The 23,601-nt window shown below is 39.7% G+C and overlaps 1 protein-coding gene across 2 annotated transcripts; it reads right to left on the bottom strand.

Annotated features, from left to right (window-relative positions):
* Positions 1-4: 4 nt before the first annotated feature.
* On the bottom strand, positions 5-23,554 carry DNAAF10 (dynein axonemal assembly factor 10). Of its 2 annotated transcripts, XM_014836758.3 has the most exons (8): positions 23,251-23,554; positions 14,874-14,974; positions 12,247-12,377; positions 9,963-10,064; positions 6,754-6,869; positions 5,902-6,036; positions 3,465-3,562; positions 5-504 (listed from the first exon to the last, which is right to left on the bottom strand). In XM_014836758.3, exons 1-8 carry the CDS (start codon positions 23,431-23,433, stop codon positions 297-299), a joined length of 1,074 nt encoding a protein of 357 aa, XP_014692244.1. In that variant the 5' UTR covers positions 23,434-23,554; the 3' UTR covers positions 5-296. The 2 variants fall into 2 exon arrangements, with proteins under 2 accessions (XP_014692244.1, XP_014692245.2); XM_014836759.3 differs by lacking the exon at positions 3,465-3,562 and having other exon boundaries at positions 23,251-23,537.
* Between the last annotated feature and the right edge of the window lie 47 nt (positions 23,555-23,601).

Raw genomic sequence — 23,601 nt, 5'->3', positions numbered from 1 at the left:
TATGTTTAAATATAGGCAAGTATCAACTTTTTATTAGAAGTGGCCAGGAAAAGAACAGAGCGGGAGCCAGAGACAGTGGTGGCCCCACACGCAGGAGCAAACCAGCGTCCAGCCACGTCGCCCGGACACCCCGCTCAGCGTATCACAGCCACAGACAGGCCAGCTGGAGGTTTGCCTCTGGGTCCTTTTTTCATCAGCCAAATCCAGCTTCGTTCACTGAGGCTCAGAGGATCCCAGAGCACACTCTAAGTCCCATGAGTGCTCCTCTGGAAGGTTGCAAGTCCCAAATCTTCAGATCAAATTTTATGGAGTTTTGTAACAATCAGTACTCTTACCATTTGATCAAATGAACTACAGATGCAGAGACCCCTTTTATCTGGACTCCAGTCCAAACTGGAAACGGGCTGAGTAGACAACGTCACGTTCTGCAGGAGGCTGACCGAGCCCGCGACCCCCATCTCCACTCCCTCGGAATCTTTCTTTGACCGCTGGATAGGGTATTCGCTGAAAACAAGATCAAAGTGGGGAGAGGAGGTAAATCTTAGCATTCTCCACAGTATTTTTAAACATGTACTCCAGTAACTCTATTTTTATTTCTCAGTTGACTACTGGTACTGAGAAACGCTTAAAGAATCTTTCTAATGTTGAGTTGTATGCAAATAAAGAGACACTATTTCAACCTCATACCCAAAAAATCTCATAAAAAAGGGTTGATTCTATTAAAAACTTTTAAACATCATTTCTGTTCAGCATGAGTTTGTATTTTCTCTTTTAATATGAAAGTTCTATGTTGATCTAGCATTCCTTAATAAATTTACTTGGTGCTCTCGATAGTCTTTGTTTGCAGTTCTCCTCTAGGTTCAGATTGCCAGATGCCGCAGGCAAACAGCAGGTGCAGAGGCAAAAGCTGCAAGTCACACCATAGAACTTCGTCTAAGCACCTCCAAAATGGAGAACAGACGCTGGATTCTAAGCCCAGAGCTCCATTACGTAGATCCAAGCCTAAGGACCTTTCAGGTACCATTTCTATAGGAAGGCACCGCTGGGAGGAGATTTTAGACCTAGATAATGTTGCTTCAAAAAAGAATAAAGCAATTCTGAGAACATTTGATTGTCTTTCTTTCTTTTTTTTTCAAAGATTTTATTTTTTTCCTTTTTCTCCCCAAAGCTCCCTGGCACATAGTTGCGTATTCCCAGCTGTGGGTCCTTCTAGTTGTGCTATGTGGGATGCCGCCTCAGTGTGACTCCATGAGCGGTGCCATGTCCGTGCCCAGGATTCGAATTGACGAAACACTGGGCCGCCTGCAGCGGAGTGCGCAAACTTAACCACTCGGTCACTGGGCTGGCCCCCCATTTGATTGTCTTTCAGCTGAAAACGTAAATTTATAAAGTAAGAAGAGGTGAAGGTTAACAACTCATAAATACTATTGGGTCTAGACTGGAGAGAGAGAAAAGAAACACCCCTGCCCCCGCGGAGACGTGTTCCTAGTGAAATACAGGGGGTTCCCCCTCGGAAGGCCTCTCAGACATCAACCACGGTACCAGCTTCAGCTCCTAAGCGCTAAGAAGGGCCAGGAGTGCAAGAGGCACAAAGCAACGCAGAAGCAGAGCAGAAACAGAAGAAGTGAAATGCAGATAACCTACTACTCGTTCCTTCTCTCAGATCCCACAGCTTCTTTTGATTAAAAGGAATAAAACATTCAGATGAATAGTTTACAGAATTTTTTTCATGTCTCTTGGCAAAAGATAGTTATTTAAGCATCTTTTCAAAATCTATCTCCTATTTCCAAATAAAAACCTCAACACTAGTCTCCAACCAAAAAGGTTTACTATTTAAAAGATAACTTTTTTTTTAAACCTTCCATATTGTCTATTAAAGTTTTAAGAGTGTATATGTGTGTTTCAAATATGCAAAAAAAATCCTTATCATGTGTTCATGCAATACACAATTTCTGAATAATCAGATGAGTTCCTCTAGCAACTCTTGGCTTAGGTGCTCAATGAATGTTATAATTTAATTGCATGACTACCAAGGGAGACTGCAAATGGAAATAAAGCTAAATATCATTTTACTTAAACCAGTTCTCCAGCAAAGCTCTAGACCAATTTGAAGATTAGACCAGAAATCTGTGATGGTAAGGATTAAAGTTCACATAGAGATAAACTTCCAATTTCTAAATACGTACAGACTCAACTTTACTGATATCGGCTAAATCCACTATAGTCAAAAATTCTACCCGCCAACATGTTTGCATGTCACATGGGCTACAACTCTCTTTGTGGATCACGTAGAAAACTGGGACTAGTGCTTCAAGGACACACCCTCAAGAGTGGTCACCAACACAATGGTGACGTGCTGCTGCAGGGCTTAAGGGGGCTGCAGAGCCTCGAGTGGAGGGGAGCCTGGGGTGGAAGAATCAGGGAAGGACAATGGGCAAAGGTGCTAGGAAAAGGGAAACTTCCAAACGATCTATCTACTAGGCATTCTCCCAGAAGCCTGAAGGCTTTTCCTCTGCTTCTAACTCACAGAAACTGTAATTTTCACCTAGCGCATCCGCTCTCGGTTTGTTGTCAGCTTTATCCCTAGATACTTGAACAAGCACTTTCCAGTTGTGGTCCTGTTTTCCAGAACCTCTTTCAGCTTCTAAAAGGAGCTAATACATAGAAAAGTTGTTTGTAAAAGTGAAAGTCCCAGACATACTGAAGATGGTATTTTTCTTCTATTTCTTTTTTTCAAACTTTATTTTGGAAATATCTTTCATTTGTAGACTTGTATTTTTTTTTTCTTTTCTTTTCTCTGAGTGACGTTTAGCGAAAGAATTACCATTAACTCCTAGTTTTTATCAGGCATTTTAAACGAGCAGCTGACCTAGTACCTGCTGCCACAGGGCCCTTGGAATTCAGAGCACAGGGCCCAGTGCACGGCTCTCACTCTAACTCTCCTGCCAATGGCATGCAGAAAGCCAACTCAGGGAGCCCCAGGGCCTCGGGCTCTGCGTTGGTTTCTATCACAATGCTGTCAGTTGAACTTGGGCCGGTGAATTATCCAAATCTAAAACTAAGAATTCCGACCCTTTCCTATCTTCTAGAATTAGTGTTCTAATGAACAGATAACATTTCACAAAAGCCTTTGGTCAGTTTCCCGATTTTTTTAAAAAAAACTAGCAAAAACCATGATTTCAGATCTATGAAAAGATCCGAGCTACTCCAATACATGGAAGACCCAACTAAAATAAGAAACATATTTAGTGTGTCAAAAGAAGGTCAATATTTACTAAGTGTGAAATAAGTACACTAGTAAAAAAATGCTTAGAAGATAATACTTAAGTAATACCATGAAATTTAAGATCCTATCAAAATGAAGTAAGTCAAAATGAGGAAAAACAGACCAAAAAGTTCAATCTTATCCTACTTGACGCCCACAACTAACTTAAAAAAGAGCAGCGTGCACTGGTCGGACTTACTACTTCCAGAGGTGGAGGCCGCCAGCGCCGCCCGCTGTCAGGAAGAGCTCTCTGCTCTGCGGCAGGTGTCGGACCTGCCACACGGTAGATTTATGAGCCTAAACAGGAGGAGAGGCATACGACTGGTTTGTAAGTTGTTATGATAAATAAAGACGGCCCTAGAAGAGAAATCTGTAAATAAAGAATTTTCACTTCTATAATTTCAACCAATTTATAAAAGCAATTAAAATATTTTCTGGCACTTTTCTTTATTATGACCATAGAGATTTACAGGAGCCCATCAGAAATCAGGAAAAGCAGTATTTTTCTTTATTGCTTTACGAAACGAAGTTCTACTGGATTAAAAACAAAAGATGTTATAAGATTAAAAGTCCATTTAAGTTTATAGTGCCATATAAATTATGCAAATAGACTTTATACATTTAAATATCTCTAACACACTCTGAGGAGGAAAAAAAAAAAGCTCAAAATACAAAAACACACACTTCTTCCTAGGGGAAAAAAAGGATACATTGAGTCTTCTTTAAAATAGACTTTTTTAGAGCAGTTTTAGGTTCACAGTAAAACTGAGTGGAAAGTACCGAGGGTTCCCACATAGAGAATGAATTTTAACTTAAAGCTCCAAAAGCCTCATTTTCAGTGTACACCATTTGACTTGTCTAGTCTTCAAAATAAGGACCATGAGGACTTAGCGGCAGTGTTTAGGGTCATAATAAACCAAGGCCTTTATCAGTCACATTAAACTAAAAGATAAAAATGGCAGCTGGAGGAAGGTGAGCACCTTGTTAGCACTTTAACAACAGCCAGTAAATCAATCCTAATAGTACTGTATTCACTGTGGGGAACTCCAGGAGAGAGAGGGAAAGTGAGAGAGATGGAGGGAGGGAGGGAAGGAGGAGAAAGACTGAGCTGTATAGAAGCAGTGAGACTGGCTAACCCCACCTAAGCCACATTCACATTTCAGTGACGGATGAGTCATGACATTTGATTTTAATAATCTTTTATGAGAATCACCATTAGCAGATAAAAACACCTATCTCAAAACACACCCTTTAAGTGTGTGAGGGCCCTCAAGTGATTAGGTTCAAGATGTCACAATGTATTTTAATTTGTTTTGTACTTTAATTTTCTCTTTTTCTTCTGGAAGTTCATAAAAATATAAAAAGCAAGAGGGGAAATGACCTTTTAAAATACACCAGAGTCATTTGTTTGACAGACTTAGCAATTACTGGATTAATTAAATATAATAAAAATTTCTGAAGATGACACTATTATTTTCAGACAATGAGAAATGCATTGCAATTGTATATGGAACAATGTAGTAAAGTGCTTCATGTTGTTGACAGATACTCAATATATCCCAAAATGACACAGGCAAGACAATATTACAATTTACAACTACCTCGTTAAGAGTTTACTTCACTAGGCAGTGACAATAAATTAGATACAATAATTATTGTAATAATAAAATAAGACAAAATCGGAAGGTTTGAGAAGTACTACTGACCTACAGTGGAGGGAGAGGGAGCAAGGGAGTAAATTTTTATTTCCCGAGCAATTTATACATTTTAATCCTACAGAAACTACTCATCTATAACAGATCTTTATTTTCATACTCAAGGAAGCTCAGAGTCACATTTCCAACCCACCTTTTGTAAATGACAGGATCTTACAACAGGAATTTTATGCAATCCCCTTATTCCAGTCATCTTTTTTTTTTCTTTTTACCAGTATCTTCCCTTTGCCCTGCTTTCTTCATCTATTTTTCTAATGTTGTAATACCATATGTTTCCTTCATTTTGTTGCTAGTGCCAATGAGTCTATTCGGACGCCTAGTGACCCCATGTACAGCAGAGTGGAACCTGCCCAGTCTTTCTACGCCATCTTCTCACCTTCTGGCGCCACTCAAGTCCTTCTTCCTAGTCTGTTCTAGTCTAGAAGCTCTGCTGAAACCTGTCCACCATGGGTACCCTGCTGGTATCTGAAACATCAGTGGCATAGCTTTCAGCATCACAGAAACATGCAGTCGCCACAGTATGACAACTGACAGATGGGTGGTGTGGTTCCCTAAATGGGAAACAAACCTGGGCCTCAGTGATAATACTAATATCATATATTATATATTTATTAGAAAAGACCAGGCTAGGTCTTGTTGATCAAATTCCTAACGTCAGTTAGTGTTCTTGTGTTGCTCCTAAATTACAAAAGAAGATTCCTAGCCAAGTGAGGCTTGTATTATAATTAAGAAGTCTAAAATTGCTAAACTTTGGGAAAGTACTCTTTGCACAGAAAAACTTGTCAAGATCCCACAAGAACATATTAAAAATAGCTCCCTTCATATAAAGACCTGGAAGGAACCTGTGACTAATTCTATTTATTAGTCTCAAACAAGCTATGAACATTCTTCTTCATAGAAAGACATTTCCATCCCATTTACCTTTTCGGAAACAGAGGCAAAACCTTTGGTTGGATGCTGTGTTCTCATGTCAAAAACATGAAACTTTCCTTCCAGGGACGTAGCTACTAATTTATTCATACTTATGTCTTTTCTGTCAAACTCCAAGCTACATACCTGAAAACAGAGAATATTTATTACTGATGGTCTAATGATTATTATTGAGGAGGTTCTTACAAACTAAGTGAAACAACCTGGGCTCATGTGAAAGCATTTTAAACAAACATTCTATCTTTTGATTCAATACATGAAATACCTTTGAAGGTAAAAAAATTTCTTCTTGGTTAATAAGGTCAACAAAACCATCCTGAGTTGTCCTGTCCAGGGGAAGCATTTGGAAAGCCATAATTTAATTTTTTACAGTTATTTTGTAACTATTTTATACAGTTAAGTCAAGGCTGAGTTAGAGAACGGGGGTGGGGGGGACGACAACCACATTCTTCACTAAAGGTGTACAACTCAGGAACCAAAACCCTGAAAGTACTTGGAGAGCCTCTGAGCACCTCAGGCTTTCTCACATCAGCACACAAAAGGCCTCTTCCTAGCTCATTTTGATATTGTCCTGCATGGCCCACAGGGGTCCATGGATGGGCCGCAGGGGCTGGTGACTCACTCGGCACTGTCATGCCACATCTGGGCGCGTGTTCACTTTCTGAAGACAAGATCTATGATTTTCATTAGATTCTCAAAGGACTCCACAGCCCCAGGAGGTAAGAACCGTTGGGGGAGGGATGGTACTGAGAGGAATCATTAGAGGCGATTTCCTTTTGCGGTAGTTCAGAGGCGGATGAAAACATGCTCAGAGAAACTACGCAGCATCTGAATGTACATTACCCCATTTTTTATGTTTGTCTCCCACCGCAATGACATATTTCTGAGATCAAACAGTTTGATATCTCCGTTGTCATAGCCAGCACAAACAACACGTTCCTCTTGATTGTAAGCATTGCCTAGAAATCAAGAAACAATATTTCAGATCTTTATAAATTCTAACTTGACGGTTGTTAAAAAATCTTATGAAACTACACACACGCAACTTATACCACATCAGATAAAAAAAATCCCAGTGGGTAGAATCTCATTTAACCAATGCTGACCTCAAGGTTATGAATTTGATAACTAATACTGTAGTACAAAAAAAAGCTCACTCACTGAGAGTCTATACAGAAGAGTTACATGAAAGTGTTTACCGGATTCTAAGTTGAAAGCAGAGGTTCTCTTGACACTCCATCTGCAAAGAGTAACAGGCCAAGGACAGCTCTAACATAGCAGGTTTGGTAGAAAACAGCTATGCTTCTATGGCTTTCTTTGGCAGTAACTATATTTGAATACAAACAGAAACTACTTTAAACCTATTGATTTTGCAAAATGTTGTTCTGGTGTTATCTCGTCTTTGCCGGGAAATCTGAAATAAGTCATAGCATGCTGTGATATATTTTTAGTTGGATGATCTATATTTTAGCTGGATGATCACACCAGAAGTTTACAATCCATAGTTAAATCCATCGTGCTCAGATCCAGGAACGTTTTCTGGACTACCTCTTGCCGTGGAAGGTGGAGGCCCCTGTGAGTGCACTCAGCTATCTGGGCATCTTATCCCAATGCCTTTGTTCTCTGCTGCCTCCAGCTTCCTCTTTCTCACAAACTCCGGCCCTGCATTTCCACTGTGGGTTCCACCTAGATGATACAAGAGCATCTTAAACTCAAGATGGCCAAGACTGACCTCACCGTCTTCCTTCACAAACTGTCACACCCCCATGGAACATTTTCAATCAGTACCATCATTCACCTGACAAGCAGCCTCAAAATTCAGTCTCCTGGGACACAATCCTTCCCCTTGTTCCTCATCTCCAAAAAACTGCCAAATCCAATTTATTTTGCCACAATCCTATCTTCCGAATCAATCCCCTCTGCTCCATTCTCATTGCTTCCAACCTATGTCTTTCCTGGAATATTAGGAAGAGTTTCGGAACTCGTATTCCCTCTGCCTCTCATCTCTCCCCACTGCACGCCAGGTTAATCCTCCTAAAGCTGTGATCACATCTCATTCTTGTAAAAACCTTCAGAGGTTGACCACTAGCTCCGCAGCATCTGAACACCTCCAGTGGTGGCCCTGAGCCATCTTTAAGGCTATTCTTACCACCATTTCCTTCTACATACTTTCCTGGGCACTTCCGAAGCTATTCTTTATGCTTGAAATTTCCTCCCAATTTCACTGGTTCAAATGCTGTATATCCTTGGTCTGAGATCAAAATGTTCTTCCTCCCCAGCCACCTTTCCCTGGGGATTCCTCCTGCATTCACCTATGTCTCTCAGGACCTTTCATCACTCCTTCTCTGTACGATAATTAATGTAGCTATCATGCCCTCTTTATTAAACTGTAAGCCTCTTGAGGCTAGAATATATGAGTCTGTTTCACCTTTGTACACTCACAGTACCTTGCACATACTTGCCATTCAGAAAAAATTGTCACATCAGTGGAGAAATGTTTTCTTTTTTAAACTTAATGTCTATATTTAAAATTGTGTTTATGCCCCTTAGACCAGTGATAAAAATGCTTTGATGGACCCCAGATAATTACTTTTTAATTTCTATATCAATTTTTAGATGATGATTCTAAATACTAATCCTCAAATTTCTCCTCAAAGCATCCATGTCTTAAGTTTATATATATTGCTCATAACATACACATACATTGTAATTCCCATGCAATAATTTATTTTTAAAATTGGAAATCTAAAACTTTCCTCTGATTACATAACAATCCAATTTTAAAACAACATAAAAAGTTAAACAGTTCACATATATTGTCAAACCCCAATTTTAATGTCTGTTATCTACACAGGATTATACTAAGAAAATAAAGGTTTAAACTAAACATAGTCCATATCCTTCACTAGCAAAAATTATTTTAATTTTGGTGTTCAGCAAGAGATATAAGAACAAACGTTGGTTAGTCCTACAAAATCAATATTCAGGGGCCGGCCCACAGGTAGTGGTTAAGTTTGGCACACTCTGCTTCAGTGGCCTGGGTTCATGGTTTCAGATCCCAGGCATGAACCTAAACCACTCATCAGCCACCCTGTGGCAGCGACCCACATATAAAATAGAGGAAGACTGGCACAGATGTTAGCTTAGCGCTAATCTTCCTCAGCAAAAAAAATAAATAAAAAATAAATCAATATTTACTTTAAGTATATTAGTAGAGGGACACAGCTATTGAATTTATAAGAAATAATTTTGTAATGGCATAACTTTTTTCTAGAAAATAAACATACTCTGTGTAGAGTATAACGTAAGATGTGCCAGGTTACCATTTGCATTTGAGGCTCTGTTTAGCTCCATCAGCAACTGATTCCAAACTAGGTCAATATTATCTAGTTAAACAGAAGTATATAATAATAACGACTATTTTTGAGCACTTAGAATCTAAGCACAATTCTAAGCATTTCACATGTATTAACTCATTTAATCCTCATAACAACACTATTAGGTAAATTCTATTGTTAGTTCCACTTTATAAATGAAGCAGTCAAGGAACAGAGAAGCTTGGTAACTTGCCCCAGGTCAAACAGCCACTAAGTAGCACAGTGAGGATTCAAACCAGGCCCCAGAGGCTGATATTAACCACTATGTCTATTTGCTCCAGTAAACTGTCAGAATAATCCACTAAACAGACAATAAAGAGACTATCAGATCTTTCTTTTTTTTTTTAAAGATCGGCAGCTGAGCTAACAACTGTTGCCAATCTTCTTTTTTTTCTTTCTTTCTTTCTGCTTTTTCTCCCCAAATCCCCCCAGCATATAATTGTATATTTCAGTTGTGAGTCCTTCTAGTTGTGGCATGTGGGACGCCGCCTCAGGGTGTCCTGATGAGTGGTGCCATGTCCACACCCAGGATCCGAACCAGAGAAACCATGGGCCTCCATAGCGGAGCGCGCGAACTTAACCACTCAGTCACAGAGCCGGCCCCTATCAGATCTTTCCTGAAGCACTGCGCTTTTTTACCGATACTTCAAATGCAAGAGTTCTTCAACAATTTACCAAACGCCACAGTCCAACAGTCTCTCTTGTTTTCTCCTTGTACAGGTTCCATATTAGCAACAGGATCATCTTTTTGCCTTGGGTCCCACACCTTCACAGTTCCTGCCGTGAATAAAAGTGAGTTGGGAAAATTCAATAGTGACTGACGACATTTCTTTTCTGCATTCTCTCCCTGTGGCTTCCTGTGTACGTGGCGATATTACAGATGTTATAACATCTGAAAAATATTCACATTTTTCTGACTTCTAATTGGGCAAGTTGTATTTAATATCAGAGATATAACCCCTACATTACTGTCTGACTCAATTTCCAAATTAATAGATAGCCAGAAAAGCCAATAACTGTTCCTAAGTTATCAACAACGTATGATGGACAAAGCAAACACAATAGTATGTAATTCAAATCATGCCTTATTTTCTTTGAGCCTAAAACTAATATATTATTTATTTACAATAATACTAGCATCATTTTTTTTCCTTACTACTCATGTAATCATTGGCACTTTTATTATACAGATGAATAAACTAATTTTTACATCTATGATTTCTTAGATGAGGTTTTAGAATACTAGTTCATACACAATTAAGCTTAATTTCCCTGTGGCAATAGTGAAGAGGGAAATATTAAATAAAATTAACAAATAATTCTTCTCAATTTAATTTCAATTCCCTCATTGTAATGCAAATTACAAGAATACTAACTAAATGGCGTTGGCAATGAGAAATACAAATGCATGTAACAAAACAGCTAAAAGGCAAGGACTTGAGAAAGAATAGGAAAAGGCAAACAAATTCTTAAAAGGGATAATAAACTCAGGAAAAGGGAGCTATCCCACTAGATTTATCGCCAAGGATAAATTTGGTCATTAAAAAGGCTGCTTTAAGGAGAAAAAAAATTTCCCACAAATGTGACAAGAGGTGATTGCATTACTCTACAGGGTTCATACAAATTGATGATTCATATTAAGTTTGTAATAATTCACTGAGCAAAGAATACAGACAATTCACAAAGCAAAATATACTAGTAAACAAATACAGAAAGACATTAACACAGGTGGAATGGAGTGCCATTTTTAACTATAAAATTAGGTGAAAAAAGAAAATCAATGGTAGGAGGGTAGACTGGAAATCTACCTTATCTATTGTAGCTGATAAGGTAATAGGTACTCTGGAAAGTTTGACAATAAATTTTAAAAATTGTAACATACATTTATTCCAAATATTACATGATGATACTCATTTCTTCATTCTTTTTAAGTCACTATCCCCAAACAATAAACGAAAAATTTAAGTCAAATTAAACAATTATTAACAGGGGCATGGTTAAGGACAGTGTGACATATCCATAGGATAGAATATTATATAGTCATTAAAATGATAATTATCAAAACTATATGGAAACAGCAACATTTATATATGACAAAACATTAAATAAACAAAAGTAAGCTACAAAATCATACGCACACTCATAACTATACAAAATTGTACATAAGACTGGAAAGGAAAACAAACAATAGTTATGCTAGTGTGGTAGATTGAATATTATTTTTCCTTCTATATTCCATATTGTTTATGCGATCGCAAAAAAGATCTGATTTCTAAAACACAGCTGCTCTTGAGTAACTATTAGAAAATTTCATTCCACTTTTCCTTTAGAACAATTTCCTCATGGTCTTGAGCAGCCACTAAAAACTGGCCAAGCCAACAAAGGTACCAAATCTTTTATGTACCCCTCGTAAAGTAACAAAAATTCTGACTCCACTAGTCATTCAGAATAGCTTTGGACATCAAAGGACCTGTCCCCTGTTCGTCCCCGCAGGGCGGAAAAGCAGAGCTGCTGTCCTCGGCGCTTTCTACAGCGCTCAGCGGAAGCAACACAGAATGCCAGTGTTCAACCAGCTGTCGATATGACAATTTTCACAAGTACTAATTCTGCTTTTTAAAAAAGGAAAATGAAAGGCTGCCACCCACATTATATCGTCAGCTGCCTAAAAAACCTGTAAAGAAATTTTAAATCCTTCAAGGTTCATAGGAAACTATACATGCTAGCAGTTGAATTAGCTCACACTAAAATAGTAAATGCTAGCCCTCTATTTCAAAATTCCCCAAAGTCTGAAACAACTGAGGGGTACACACTCAAACTTGCCCTACCTTAAAAAAGTAGAACGATAGATTTAGGGGCTCAAGGCTACCAAGGAAGACTTCCACACAGAGAGAACATACTGTTGTATAGAGATTTATCTTAAAAAAAAAAAAATTAGAATATATAGAATATTCTGACTTACCGTCTCGGCTGCCAGTCACAATTTCAGGTGCTCCTTCCCCGATTCCGAGCCCACCTACACCGTCTATAGTATTTATAATTTCCTTATGGCCCTTTACAGAATATACTGGGGTCTCCGGAGCTTCCAAATTCCTACACAACGGAACACAGCTTCTTACTTACACTACCATCCCAAATGTTTAGCACACTACTAAAACTTAAGAATGCAGACCACTTGTAGATTTTTGTTTAAAAATAAGGGTTTTGCTATTAAGGTAATTTATACATTTACTTCCCAATTTTTCTCTCCACTTTAGCTTCTTTCAAGCCCTCAATGAGAACTGTCATCATTCAATTTGGAAGTCTAGCCCCAGAGCAACTTTATTTAGTGGTCCTCAAAGATGACGCATCTAGGCCCTCTGCACATGAATTACCAGGTGTGCTTGCTGACAATGCAGGTTCACAGGCTCGCCCCAGACACAATGAATGAGGATCTCTGGGATGGGGCCCCAAACCCGATGACTCTCTACTATACTGCAGTCTGATAATCACTGGTTTAAATAAACAGTAAATCAAGGGCCCGCCCAGTGGCGCAGCGGTTAAGTTTGCACGTTCCGCTTCTCCACAGCACCGGGTTCGCCGGTTCGGATCCTGGGTGCGGACATGGCACCGCTTGGCAAGCCATGCTATGGTAGGCATCCCACGTATAAAGTAGAGGAAGGTGGGCACGAATGTTAGCTCACGGCCAGTCTTCCTCAGCAAAAAGAGGAGGAGTGTCTCTTAGCTCAGGGCTGATCTTCCTCAAAAAATAAATAAATAAATAAATAAATAGACAGTAAATCCAAAGTGATTGAGAAGGTTTCCAAAGTAGGCCTTGGTATTTGATCTTGAGCTCTTTCGCAGGACAAAATATGAGTTGTGTTTACTTTGTATACATTTCTTCCTTTATAATGCATTATTTTCTCACTGAATTTCATACTGATTTTCATCTAGTTATATTGTATTTTTCAATTTATTATCATGCTGGTCACAATAAATATTACGGTTTGGCTGAAGTTCGTCTAATCCTAGGTTAGTTAAGAGATAGGAACACACGAAAGTACCTATCACAGTGTTTGCGCCTACACTGGACGGCTGGGTGATGAACATTCAAGTAGGTTACGCTAATACCTCCCTTTTCTTGCCTCTCTCCATTTTTCCCCTTCTCTTGCTTTTCTCTTGTGGCCTCTATCCACATTTCTCTTTAACAAGTCAGCTTTCAACAACCCACACTTTTTCTTTTTAATGAACGAAGCTATTCACAACATACAATCCAAATTTATTACCACACCAAGATTAGTAAAATCTCGCTAATCAAAATTTGAAATAGTTCAATCTAGTTTAGAGATGATGTTTATTTGTAGCATTATTGTGAAAGAATCAAGAGATTAAATAGGACTGAAGTTCTACTTAAAAGAACTGTTTCACTATTTTTACAGACTTTGAAACACTACCTTCTTTAACATGAAATTATAAGACTCACCAGTGAAAATAAATTAGAAATATCTGTACTATATTAGGAAACTTTATTAGGAAGAGAGTCAACAGTCATATTTGTTGCATATTCTTAGTGGTGTTGAAATATATTTATTTTACAAAATAACATTCAGACTGGTCTCTCTCCCAATTTTTTTGAAACTATATGACAGAGGATATAAGCACTGATGCATTCTAATAAATGCTAACAATTATTAAGTAGTTAATGCAAGGGGAAATTAAAATAGCTTCATTCTGTTTTATATTTATATGATTTATATAATTTATGATTATATATATCATACATATTTATATGATTCTAAGACAGACAAATATGTCAAAGTAATCTGACTACGAAGTAGCAGATTCTAAATGAGGATCAGGAAAGGTCACCTAGAAAGTAAGAGGTAGGGAAGATGGTGTCTCTAGAACATCACTGTACACTTTAAAGGATTATGCAACATTCCTGAAAAGTAATCACAGAGGAATTTCAATTCACTCAATTCTAACTTAAATTTGAGGAAATAACTCTAGGTAAAACAGGAAAATTAAAAGCATTTGGCACAATTTTGATTTTGTTCATTTAAAACAAGTTTATCTTGATTTGCTCAACAGACATGTTCCTAAAAAGTTGTGCTTAGATGTTAGCTACAGCATTAAAAAAAAAAAAATTTACATGAATTGGGAGTGCTACATCAAAAAATTAAACCAAACAAAAACTCAGTGTACCATTCTGTAATGCCAAAGATCTTAGTGAAATGTAAACAACTAATATCTAATTTGTCAGTGTTATACGTGTGCATTTTTACATATTGTATCCTTCAAGGTGGAAGGGAACAGCCCTTTATAAATACAGGGTATTAAATGATAGCACCAAACAGCACATGTGGAAATAAATATTGATAACACTATTTGAAATATATAAAGAAAAGCAGGTTAGTATTTTTAAATGAATTTTGAACATGAAATCTAGAAATATACATTAAAAGATAATTCTCACATTTTCATAAACAGTTAAAATTGAACAAGGAAAGGAACATTTTAAAATTAGAATTCTCTCTTTCAGAGGAAGGGTAACAAGACTATCAAAGAAATTGCTGATCTCGTGTCTTAATACTGATGAAACAATCTTACCATATATGAAGGTTTCCAGCAAAATCTCCAGTAGCTAAATACCTCTGCTGTAAAGACGTTGCCCCAAATGTTCCACATTTAATGGGTTTGGCCTTTTCAATCTTGATAGAAGGGAGGGAGAGAGGATATATTATTTATGTAAGCAGCTATTTATAATCCACGATATTTATGGCTCTATTATCCGATTTAAATAAGGCACATAATATAAAAGCCAATTACAACATTTTCTGATAAAAATGATCATGCTTTCCCTTTAGTCACTTCTGTATAGCTTCAAAGTATGTAACTTTTAAGTCAAAAAGAATGAGTTTTGCCTTTCCTCTCATCTCACCAATGAGACATTCAAATGCTGACAACTCTACAGTCTCCATTGGTTTGAAAATATGAAAATTTCAGCATTTAATGTGGTATTCTTCTTTAAGGTCCTCAGTAGAAACAAGAGCATAATGAAGATATTATTCTTTCCTGATGGCTATGGGAACAAAAATGTTTACATGTCTCTTACAGTTTTCCCTGCAGAACCCTGTCAACTGAGAATGTTTATGTCCTCCTCTCTCTGGGACCCTTTGAATGCAGTTCCCTGTGTGTACCAAAGGCACTGCCATCAGTATGGATGAGCCAATCCTTTAAGGTTTCTTTAATTTAAAAGACTATTGCACCAAGTATTGTGTATAATCACATGGGTAAAACAGCCCCATGCAATGCACTATTTAAGGTCTGTGGCTCATGGAGCTCATGTGAAGAAGACCACATCACCAACAGAGTCCTGGGAAATGATCCTGTACGACAGCCTCCTGTCAGAGATGAAGAGACTGAAGCCTAGAGCTCTACAGATTCACCCAACTCAGGCACTCAACAACTCACTGAGCTCCTACTAAACGCCCGTCAATGAACTATGCAGAAGAGATACAAAAATGACTGCGATTGGCCATGCTCTCAAGGAGTTCACAACCCAAATATGGATCAGTTTCTGTCTGACTCCTCCCACATGTGCATATTCAATATGCTACTCTCACCTACTCCCACACTTCTGTGGATCCTCCATTAACCTTTTACTTTCAGATGACTCCAATTTCTCTGCTGCCCCCACCCATCCCAACCCCACCTGCCCAGGTCACTGAACTCCCTCCTAGAGTCTGCTTGTCTTGCCCCTGGAAACTCTGGACAGCCTGGAATCAGATGAGGCCACTGCTTGATGTCTGCCCCACACCACACTCTGGTCCCATAATGTCACCTTCGATTTACTGTCAGCCTCAACAGGGCAAAACTATTCCTCTTATTTAGTCTCTTACAATCTTTAAATTTTTTTATTCTTAACATTTCCAAAAGTAATACATGTTCAAAAATTCAAACAAAAGACTGAAGGGTAAAAAGTGAGTCTTGCTTTGACATTCCCCCAAAGTAACTGTCATCCTAGACCTCTTTCTACACATTTGCAAACACACAGAGGTTTGTTTTAATATAAGTAGGATCGTAACACATTGTCCTTTGACTTGATTTTTTTCACTTAACAATATATCTGGATAAACTTTTTTTCCCTCTGCAGAGTTCCCCAGTTCCTAGGGCCTCTCTCCTTGTGAATTGCAGTTCCTGGGCCAATCTTCATCCCTCCCACTACGGTCGGCCTGTTTCACACACTTTAAAAAATAATTTCCCCACCACTTTCAATGTTTGGTTGGGCACTTCCATATAGGGTATACACAGCAATTTTCAAAGAAGAAAACAAAACTCACTTAACACAAACTGTAACTAAACTTTTCTGTCATGATTCAAAAGTACTCATCCTATGGTATACAGCTTTGGAAACGCCAAGTTTGTTGAGCTTTCTCCCTGCTTGTGATCTGGATAAATTAGTAGTCACTACATAGCCAGATCTAAAATAAAGCATGCACAGCCTCCTTGGAACTGTCCAGTAAACAAACTCAGTCATCTTACTCACTGCATCAGAAAATTGATACTATTTCAGTCATTTTTCCAATTTTATGAAAAAGTATCTCAAAATGGGATAACATGGAGGATCAAAATCTTGTCAATTTAGTAAAGTAGACAGTTCCAACTTCAAATCTCTTAGGTCCTCCCCACCATCCCCTTCCCCAATAAAAGTACCTGAAATAATATATTAATAGCGATATGGCTAATCACTAGTAATTAATTAATCAGTCACTATAACTAATCACCTAATCAGTGTTAGGACACAATTTCTATGAGTAAACTAATCCAGATTTCCGACATATGCCAATGGATGAAACAGGTACCCACTCATTCCCCGCAATGGGCCTCAGTCTCCCGCAGCTCCCAGTCCCTGGTAAGGGCTCCCATGGTCTAAGGCAGAGGGTGAAGACAGGCCTCTCAGCCAAGAAGCAGCGGGGCCTGGATGGACAGGAAGATGGTTCCAGGGACTCGGGGAATCAGGGGCTGCAGCGGAGCTTGCATCATACATTGGTCTAACTAACTCTCTGGGAAAATTCTTCTCAGAGAAGCCCTGGGAAGACTGGCCACCATTTCCTTCTCTTCCACCGGCTGAGGTATTCTGCTTCCCATAACTCCACTGCTATCACCTGGAGCCTCTGAATGGGGTCTCTCTCCCTCCCAGGCCATGGAAGAGGTAAAAGCTAACCCCTGCTTTTCAGTCCCCACAGTAAGTATCCAGTTCTTCTGAGATTTGACTGCTGGTAATAAAACATTGGGAGGCACAATCTTCTCTCCCGATGTTATTCCCTTACTTAACTTCCGCCTTTAGACCCTTGGATAGAGAACCCACGCTCCTGGAACACACTAACCTTCTGGTACCAACATGAATTCACCAAAACAAAGTTAATGGATATGTTTTCCTCAAACTTAAGTCTTCATCAATAATTTTTTTAGCTTGTCTATTAAAAAAATACTAGCAAATGAACACCAATAAGAAAACCTGGTAACTAGGACAAAAAAATTTTGTGTATGGTTACTTCTTGTGATGTAAAGATCAGAATATGTATAATGTAGTCAGATTTTCCTACTGGAAAGACCCTTCCTTGTGCAGAGACGGAACCGACTATTCCAATATTTCAGTTTTCCAAAAACAGCAGTACAGTGTCCAGATGTTCTGATACCTGAACACATCCGAGAATTCCTCCCTTAGAAGAAACCAAAGCAGGAACCACTCTTTTACATGATAGGGCCTATACTACATAGTTGCACATTTGTTACTGCATAGATTCTAAAAGTGGGTCTTGACTACAAATATAATGGAACGAAATAAAATGTCTCTACATTTAAAGGCACAGACTCACAGGAGTGGCACCAAGGCCTGTGATACACAAAATGTATGAAGCCCTTTGAAGTCTGGCCTTGGCTGCCTCTCTGATCTCATCACCTGCGTCTCCTCTTCTCCCTACAACTCCAGCCACACCTGCGGCTTTCTTGTTCTTCAGACACACCAAACTCATGTCTACCTCAGGGCACTTGCATTTAGTGTTCCCACTGCCTGGACTGCTCTTCCCTCAGATCATCACGTCTTCCTTCTCCCAATTCAGTTTAAATGTCACCTCCTCTAAGAGGCCTTCCCTGCCCTTCTAATCTGAAGTGGAACCCCAAAATCACTATCACTTGCCCTGTTTAATCTTTTTTATTTCACTTATCAACAAAATTATTTTAGTCATTCAATATCTATCTCCTCCCTTTCTAGAATGAGTCCCACGAGAATGAAGCCTTGTCCAATTCGTTCAACATCTGGTCGGTGGTCAATATTTGTTGAATGAGAGTATAAACGAACATCTATTAATCTCTCAGTCCTCGAGCTGGGGGGAGAGACACCACTGCTGCAGCTCCCACTCCCATTTCTCACCATGTTTCCACGTGACACACCATACAGTTTCGGGAGTGATTTACATGCAATGATGAAAAGAGCATCCATATACTGAACATCTGTATAGCAGATACTGTTCCAGATGTTCTTCGAGACTAGACCATCCCTTATTCCGACACAACTGCACACTGAGTGTTTGGAAACCCCTTTCCTGATGAGAAAACAGGCTCAGAGGAGTGAGAGACTTGCCCGGGGTCCCTAGAACCAGCTAGACTCCAAGCTCTTTCTGCTAAACTAGGCTGCCTCCAGGTCTATCTGCAAATCAGTTACATACACGCTTTATTATGTAGCCCCCATTCGGTAAACTTGAGAGTCATGAGAATTACCAAAGAAAGGTTCCAATGCTGAAACAGATTGTGGAGGTAAATGGTACAGGCACGAAGGAAACTTTTCAGATCTGCATCCTTTGTTTTTACCTTCCTTCAAATCTTTAAAGATATAAATATACAGCATTTATGTTTTCCTCATGTTTCCTTTTCTCTTTATGTCAAAGAAACACAGAGATTTACAGAGGCTGGTGGTCTGTTGTACAAGAATGAAATTAAACTCAAAATACATAAACATATTAAAAATAAACTCAAATGTTTAAACATCTTATCTGCACCCCAGCAAAGAGAGTACTTTGCTCAGAAGGGCTGAGCTATGCTGTCAAGTGGGTTTATAAAAGCAGGGGTGAGGGCCAAGCCAGTGGCACAGCAGTTAGGTGTGCAGGTTCCGCTTAGGTGGCCCAGGGTTTGCCAGTTTGCATCCCAGGTGCAGACATGGCACCGCTTGGCAAGCCATGCTGTGGGAGGCGTCCCACATACAAAGGAGAGGGAGATGGGCAGGGATGTTACCTCAGGGCTAGTCTTCCTCAGCAAAAAGAGGAGGACTGGCAGCAGATGTTAGCTCAGGGCTAATCTTCCTCAAAAAAAACAAAAAAGCAAGGGTGTTTTCTCTTTCTGAGGACATTCTTAGAAATCATTAATAGTAGCTAAATTAAGAGAGGACATTGGAATGAAGCTAATTTTTTATAGTTCATAATAGGGTTCCCTCCCTCCTCCTGGTACATATTTTATCTTTGGAAAAGTAAAGATAAAAAGTATTCAGTGGTTACTTAAAATTTTTCTTGCTAGCAAACTGGTGAAAAGAAAAATGAAGATCTATTTTGTGAAATTTGTTCCACAAATTAGTATCTATTACCTTTTGCTATAGGATAATGAAAATGACCATCAGTGATGGTCGCATTTGACCTAGCTGCTGATTCTTTGCTACAATAAGTTAACACGACTAAAGAAGCCCACGATGGAGAATTCCCATGAGAGCTATTTTTGTTCTATCTGTGGGTGGGTCTAGCACAGCTTGTCAGTGTTTCCTCCTCCACATCCTGGCACTACTTAATTAACATTAAAGGGCTTAGCCAACCAAATGCTAACAAGCAGTGAATTCAGTGGCACAGGGGCTAAAAAAGCAGAACTTTATTAGCTTATTACTAATTTTTAAAGTGTAAACATCCCCAACTATGATTCCATTTTTCGAGGCCACCCCTAGTACTCTGTGCCAACTAGAAAAAAGGTGCCCTTCACAGGCTGATGAAGTCTCACACGTGTGAATCTTGATGAGAGAGAAACAGATGGATTTCAGCCCTCACTTGAATCCTTGGCCAGACACTACGTGCAGTGCAAGAAACTGCTCAACTGTATGTGGAGGCCCTGCCCTCATTCCCTATCTACCCTCTTAGTAACGAGACAAGGAAGGCATTAGCAAAGACCCATCTGCTTCCTTCCTTTTTATCTGACATAAAAAGCACGGCCTTTGGAGCGCACGACTTGAGGTAGTTCCACAAGGATAGAACCAAGAATGTTTCCCAACACTTTAATAAATCATTCATCCAGCCCAGTGCTAGTCAACCCCAGCACTCATTAGAATCACCTGGCAGAAGTGTAAAACATACTGATGTCCAAGTCTCACTCTAGTTTAGATGCAAGAGATCCAGCGTATCAGAATTTCTAGGGGTGGGACCAAGGGTTGGATATTTAAAAAAATACACACACAAACAGCAACAATACACATTCAGGTGATCCTGATACACAGTAAGAGAATCAGTGAACTTGTACTTAACCTATATTCTTTTCCACTGCATCATCACAGCCAAACACAAGTTCTTAAATGTGTTTCTGCACGTGTTTTACCCTCTCTCTTTAGATGGTAGGCTCTGTAAGAGAAGGGACTCAACTTTCAAATACCTGTGGTCCTTCTTTGGCAAAGTACCTTGAAATAACAGTGTCTCACGAGATACTTTAAGGCAGGAAAGAAAAAAAAAAGACCCAAAGGTACAGGTGAAAATATAAAAAGTGGTTACTCCTAGGGTCGAGATTATGGGTGATATTAATTTTCTTCTTTCTCCCATCTATATTTTTAAAATGTTCTATCATGAACACACATAGCTTTTGTTAAAAAGTAAAATTATTTTTTCAAAAAACTTGCTAGAATCCTCCAGAATCTCTAGAAAGGACAAAGAGCACTATTTCACTTTATGGAACAAGTATATTCCTGAAATGTAAACAAGTCACATAGTCTTATAAAAAAAGTCACAAGTCTGTAGATGCTCTCTGGTTAAGCTTTGATTTGTTCCTAATGCTTCACCTTTAAGTTTCTTTCTCCTATTCCAAAGTTCCCCATTTGTTCAACCCCCCCTGACCCCAATCTATTAATGATCAATAAACCAATACTTAAATTTCTCAAGTTATATCCTTTCACAGACATACATTCACTCATTCTTTTAATAAGTAATTTATTGAGTGGCTGCTCCTTACATTCCACTAAAGAAAGACACTATCCTTACTCTCCAAGAGTTTACAATGTAATTAGAGAGAAATGGGACAGAACGACGCAGGTCTGGTAGAGATAGTAAGTACCACAGGAAAGCAATGTAAAGAAAAGTTATCTCGTGTGGGGATCAGGAAGGGACTTCATAAATCAGATCATCTGAACTGGACCTCAGAATAGCAATGGTGACCGAGGGCTAAGTGGTGAACAACATAAGGAAAGGTGGAGAAGAACAAGCCATGTTTAGGATTCCTAAGGGGCTGGCCCGGTGGCGCAGCAGTTAAGTTTGCACGCTCTGCTTCGGCAGCCTGGAGTTTGCCGGTTCGGATCCTGGGTGAAGACCTAGGTACTACCTATCAAGCCAAGCCGTGGCAGGCGTCCCAATAAAAAAAATTAAAAAATTAAAAAAATAGAGGAAGATGGGCACGGATGTTAGCTCAGGGCCAATCTTCCTCAGGAAAAGAAAAGGGGGGTGGAAATCCCTGAGTAGAGTACCTGGCTAGAGAAGACAAAGTGAAGGAGAAAACTGGCACTCACAGAAATCTAAAGTGGGATGGGCTCTATGCACGTTCTATTCTAAGCTTTTCCATCAAAACTGTACTCATCCTTGACCTACCAGGTTAACCCCTATTCTCTACATAGCTTTTGATCCCTGGAGTTCTCAACCTTCCCTGTAGTCTGTTACAACCCTCAACACCTTAAAATGACTAATTTTTTTTTCCAGGCAATCCAAGTCAAGGCATTTTTAAAACTGTAAAAAGGCATAAAAGCGCTAATATCATTATTTTCTAATTCTTTCACTAGTGATCTTTACAAAACTTTTAAACCTGATCTTGCCATGTCCTGCTAAAATCCCTTCAATGGCGTCCTATTTTTCTTAGAAAAAAGCCTTAAATCTTTTAAATGACCTACAAATCTTGCAACAACTGGTCCCTGCTTGCCACTCTTGTTCTTACAGAGAAAACCTCTCTCCCATCGCTGAGCTTCCACATGTTGTTTCCTCTGGAAACCTCTTCCATTAGTTTGGCCTGGTTAGCTTCTACGCATCCCAAATCTGTTTTTACTCTCACAGAACCGCGCTCTTTTACGTTAGAGAATTCGCCTCTGTTTGTATTTGTGCACTGTTGACTTATTTAACTGATTCTCTCTCCCACTAGAAAATAAACTCCATGAAATCGGGGACATCGTCATTCACATGCCTGGGAGTACCAGGCAACCAACTGATACTTGTTTAAAGAATGAATGTGTTAGGTTGTCTCCCCCAATTACACAGCACGCATTCTGGCGCCTGCTTTGGCTCTGCTTGTATGGAAAAAGCATTTTACTAACGGGCCTATTAACAGACTCTCCACAAAGAACTGCGCACTGCCCAGAAGAGCCTCAAAGTTAGACACGAAGTCGTAACGTCACTTCCAGAGACCTCGCGCTCGTCTGCGAGGGTAGCTGGGGACGGCTGGAGGAAGGGCGGGCAGGGCGCGACGAACTAGCCCGCCCAGAAGAACTCAGGACTCGAACGAAAGCGTTTCACGTCGGGACTATTCCTCCAATCTGCGGTCAGCTTCGCTAGTCCCGTGCAGCTCGAAGAGTGCTTCTGGGGGACACCGGACGAAGGCTTGTCCAAAAAAAGGAATAGAGACGACCCCCCGCCCCCCAGGACCCGCACTCGCCCACCACGTTGCAGTCCCAGATGCCGCAACTGGGCAGTCTCGACCCGGCACCCACCTCCCGAAGCAGCTTTACGTCCCCATGCTGGATCTCGTACAGCTGAATGACGCCGGTGCCCCGTGCGAAGTTGCCCATGGTCACAAATTTGGCGCTGCAGGGCACCCACTTACAGTCAAACACCGTATAGTTGAGGCCTTTCTGGATGTGAGTGATGATCTGAGGCTTCTCGAAGGCCGACATGGTCCAGCCAAAACGCCTCTGCTAAGCGGCACACCCACACCCCGACAAAACACTAACCTGGCAACCAGACTCCAGCTATTAACGACAGTTTGTCCCTCCCCTTTGCCGTACTCGCCCCCTTGCCCTAGCAAGTTGGACTTAGTTATCTCAGGTAATGCCAGATGGGCT

The sequence above is a fragment of the Equus asinus genome, chromosome 6 (genome assembly GCF_041296235.1).
Source record: "Equus asinus isolate D_3611 breed Donkey chromosome 6, EquAss-T2T_v2, whole genome shotgun sequence".
Taxonomy (NCBI): domain Eukaryota; kingdom Metazoa; phylum Chordata; class Mammalia; order Perissodactyla; family Equidae; genus Equus; species Equus asinus.
Note: the sequence above shows the minus strand (reverse complement) of the source record. Positions and strands in the feature narration are given on the sequence as shown.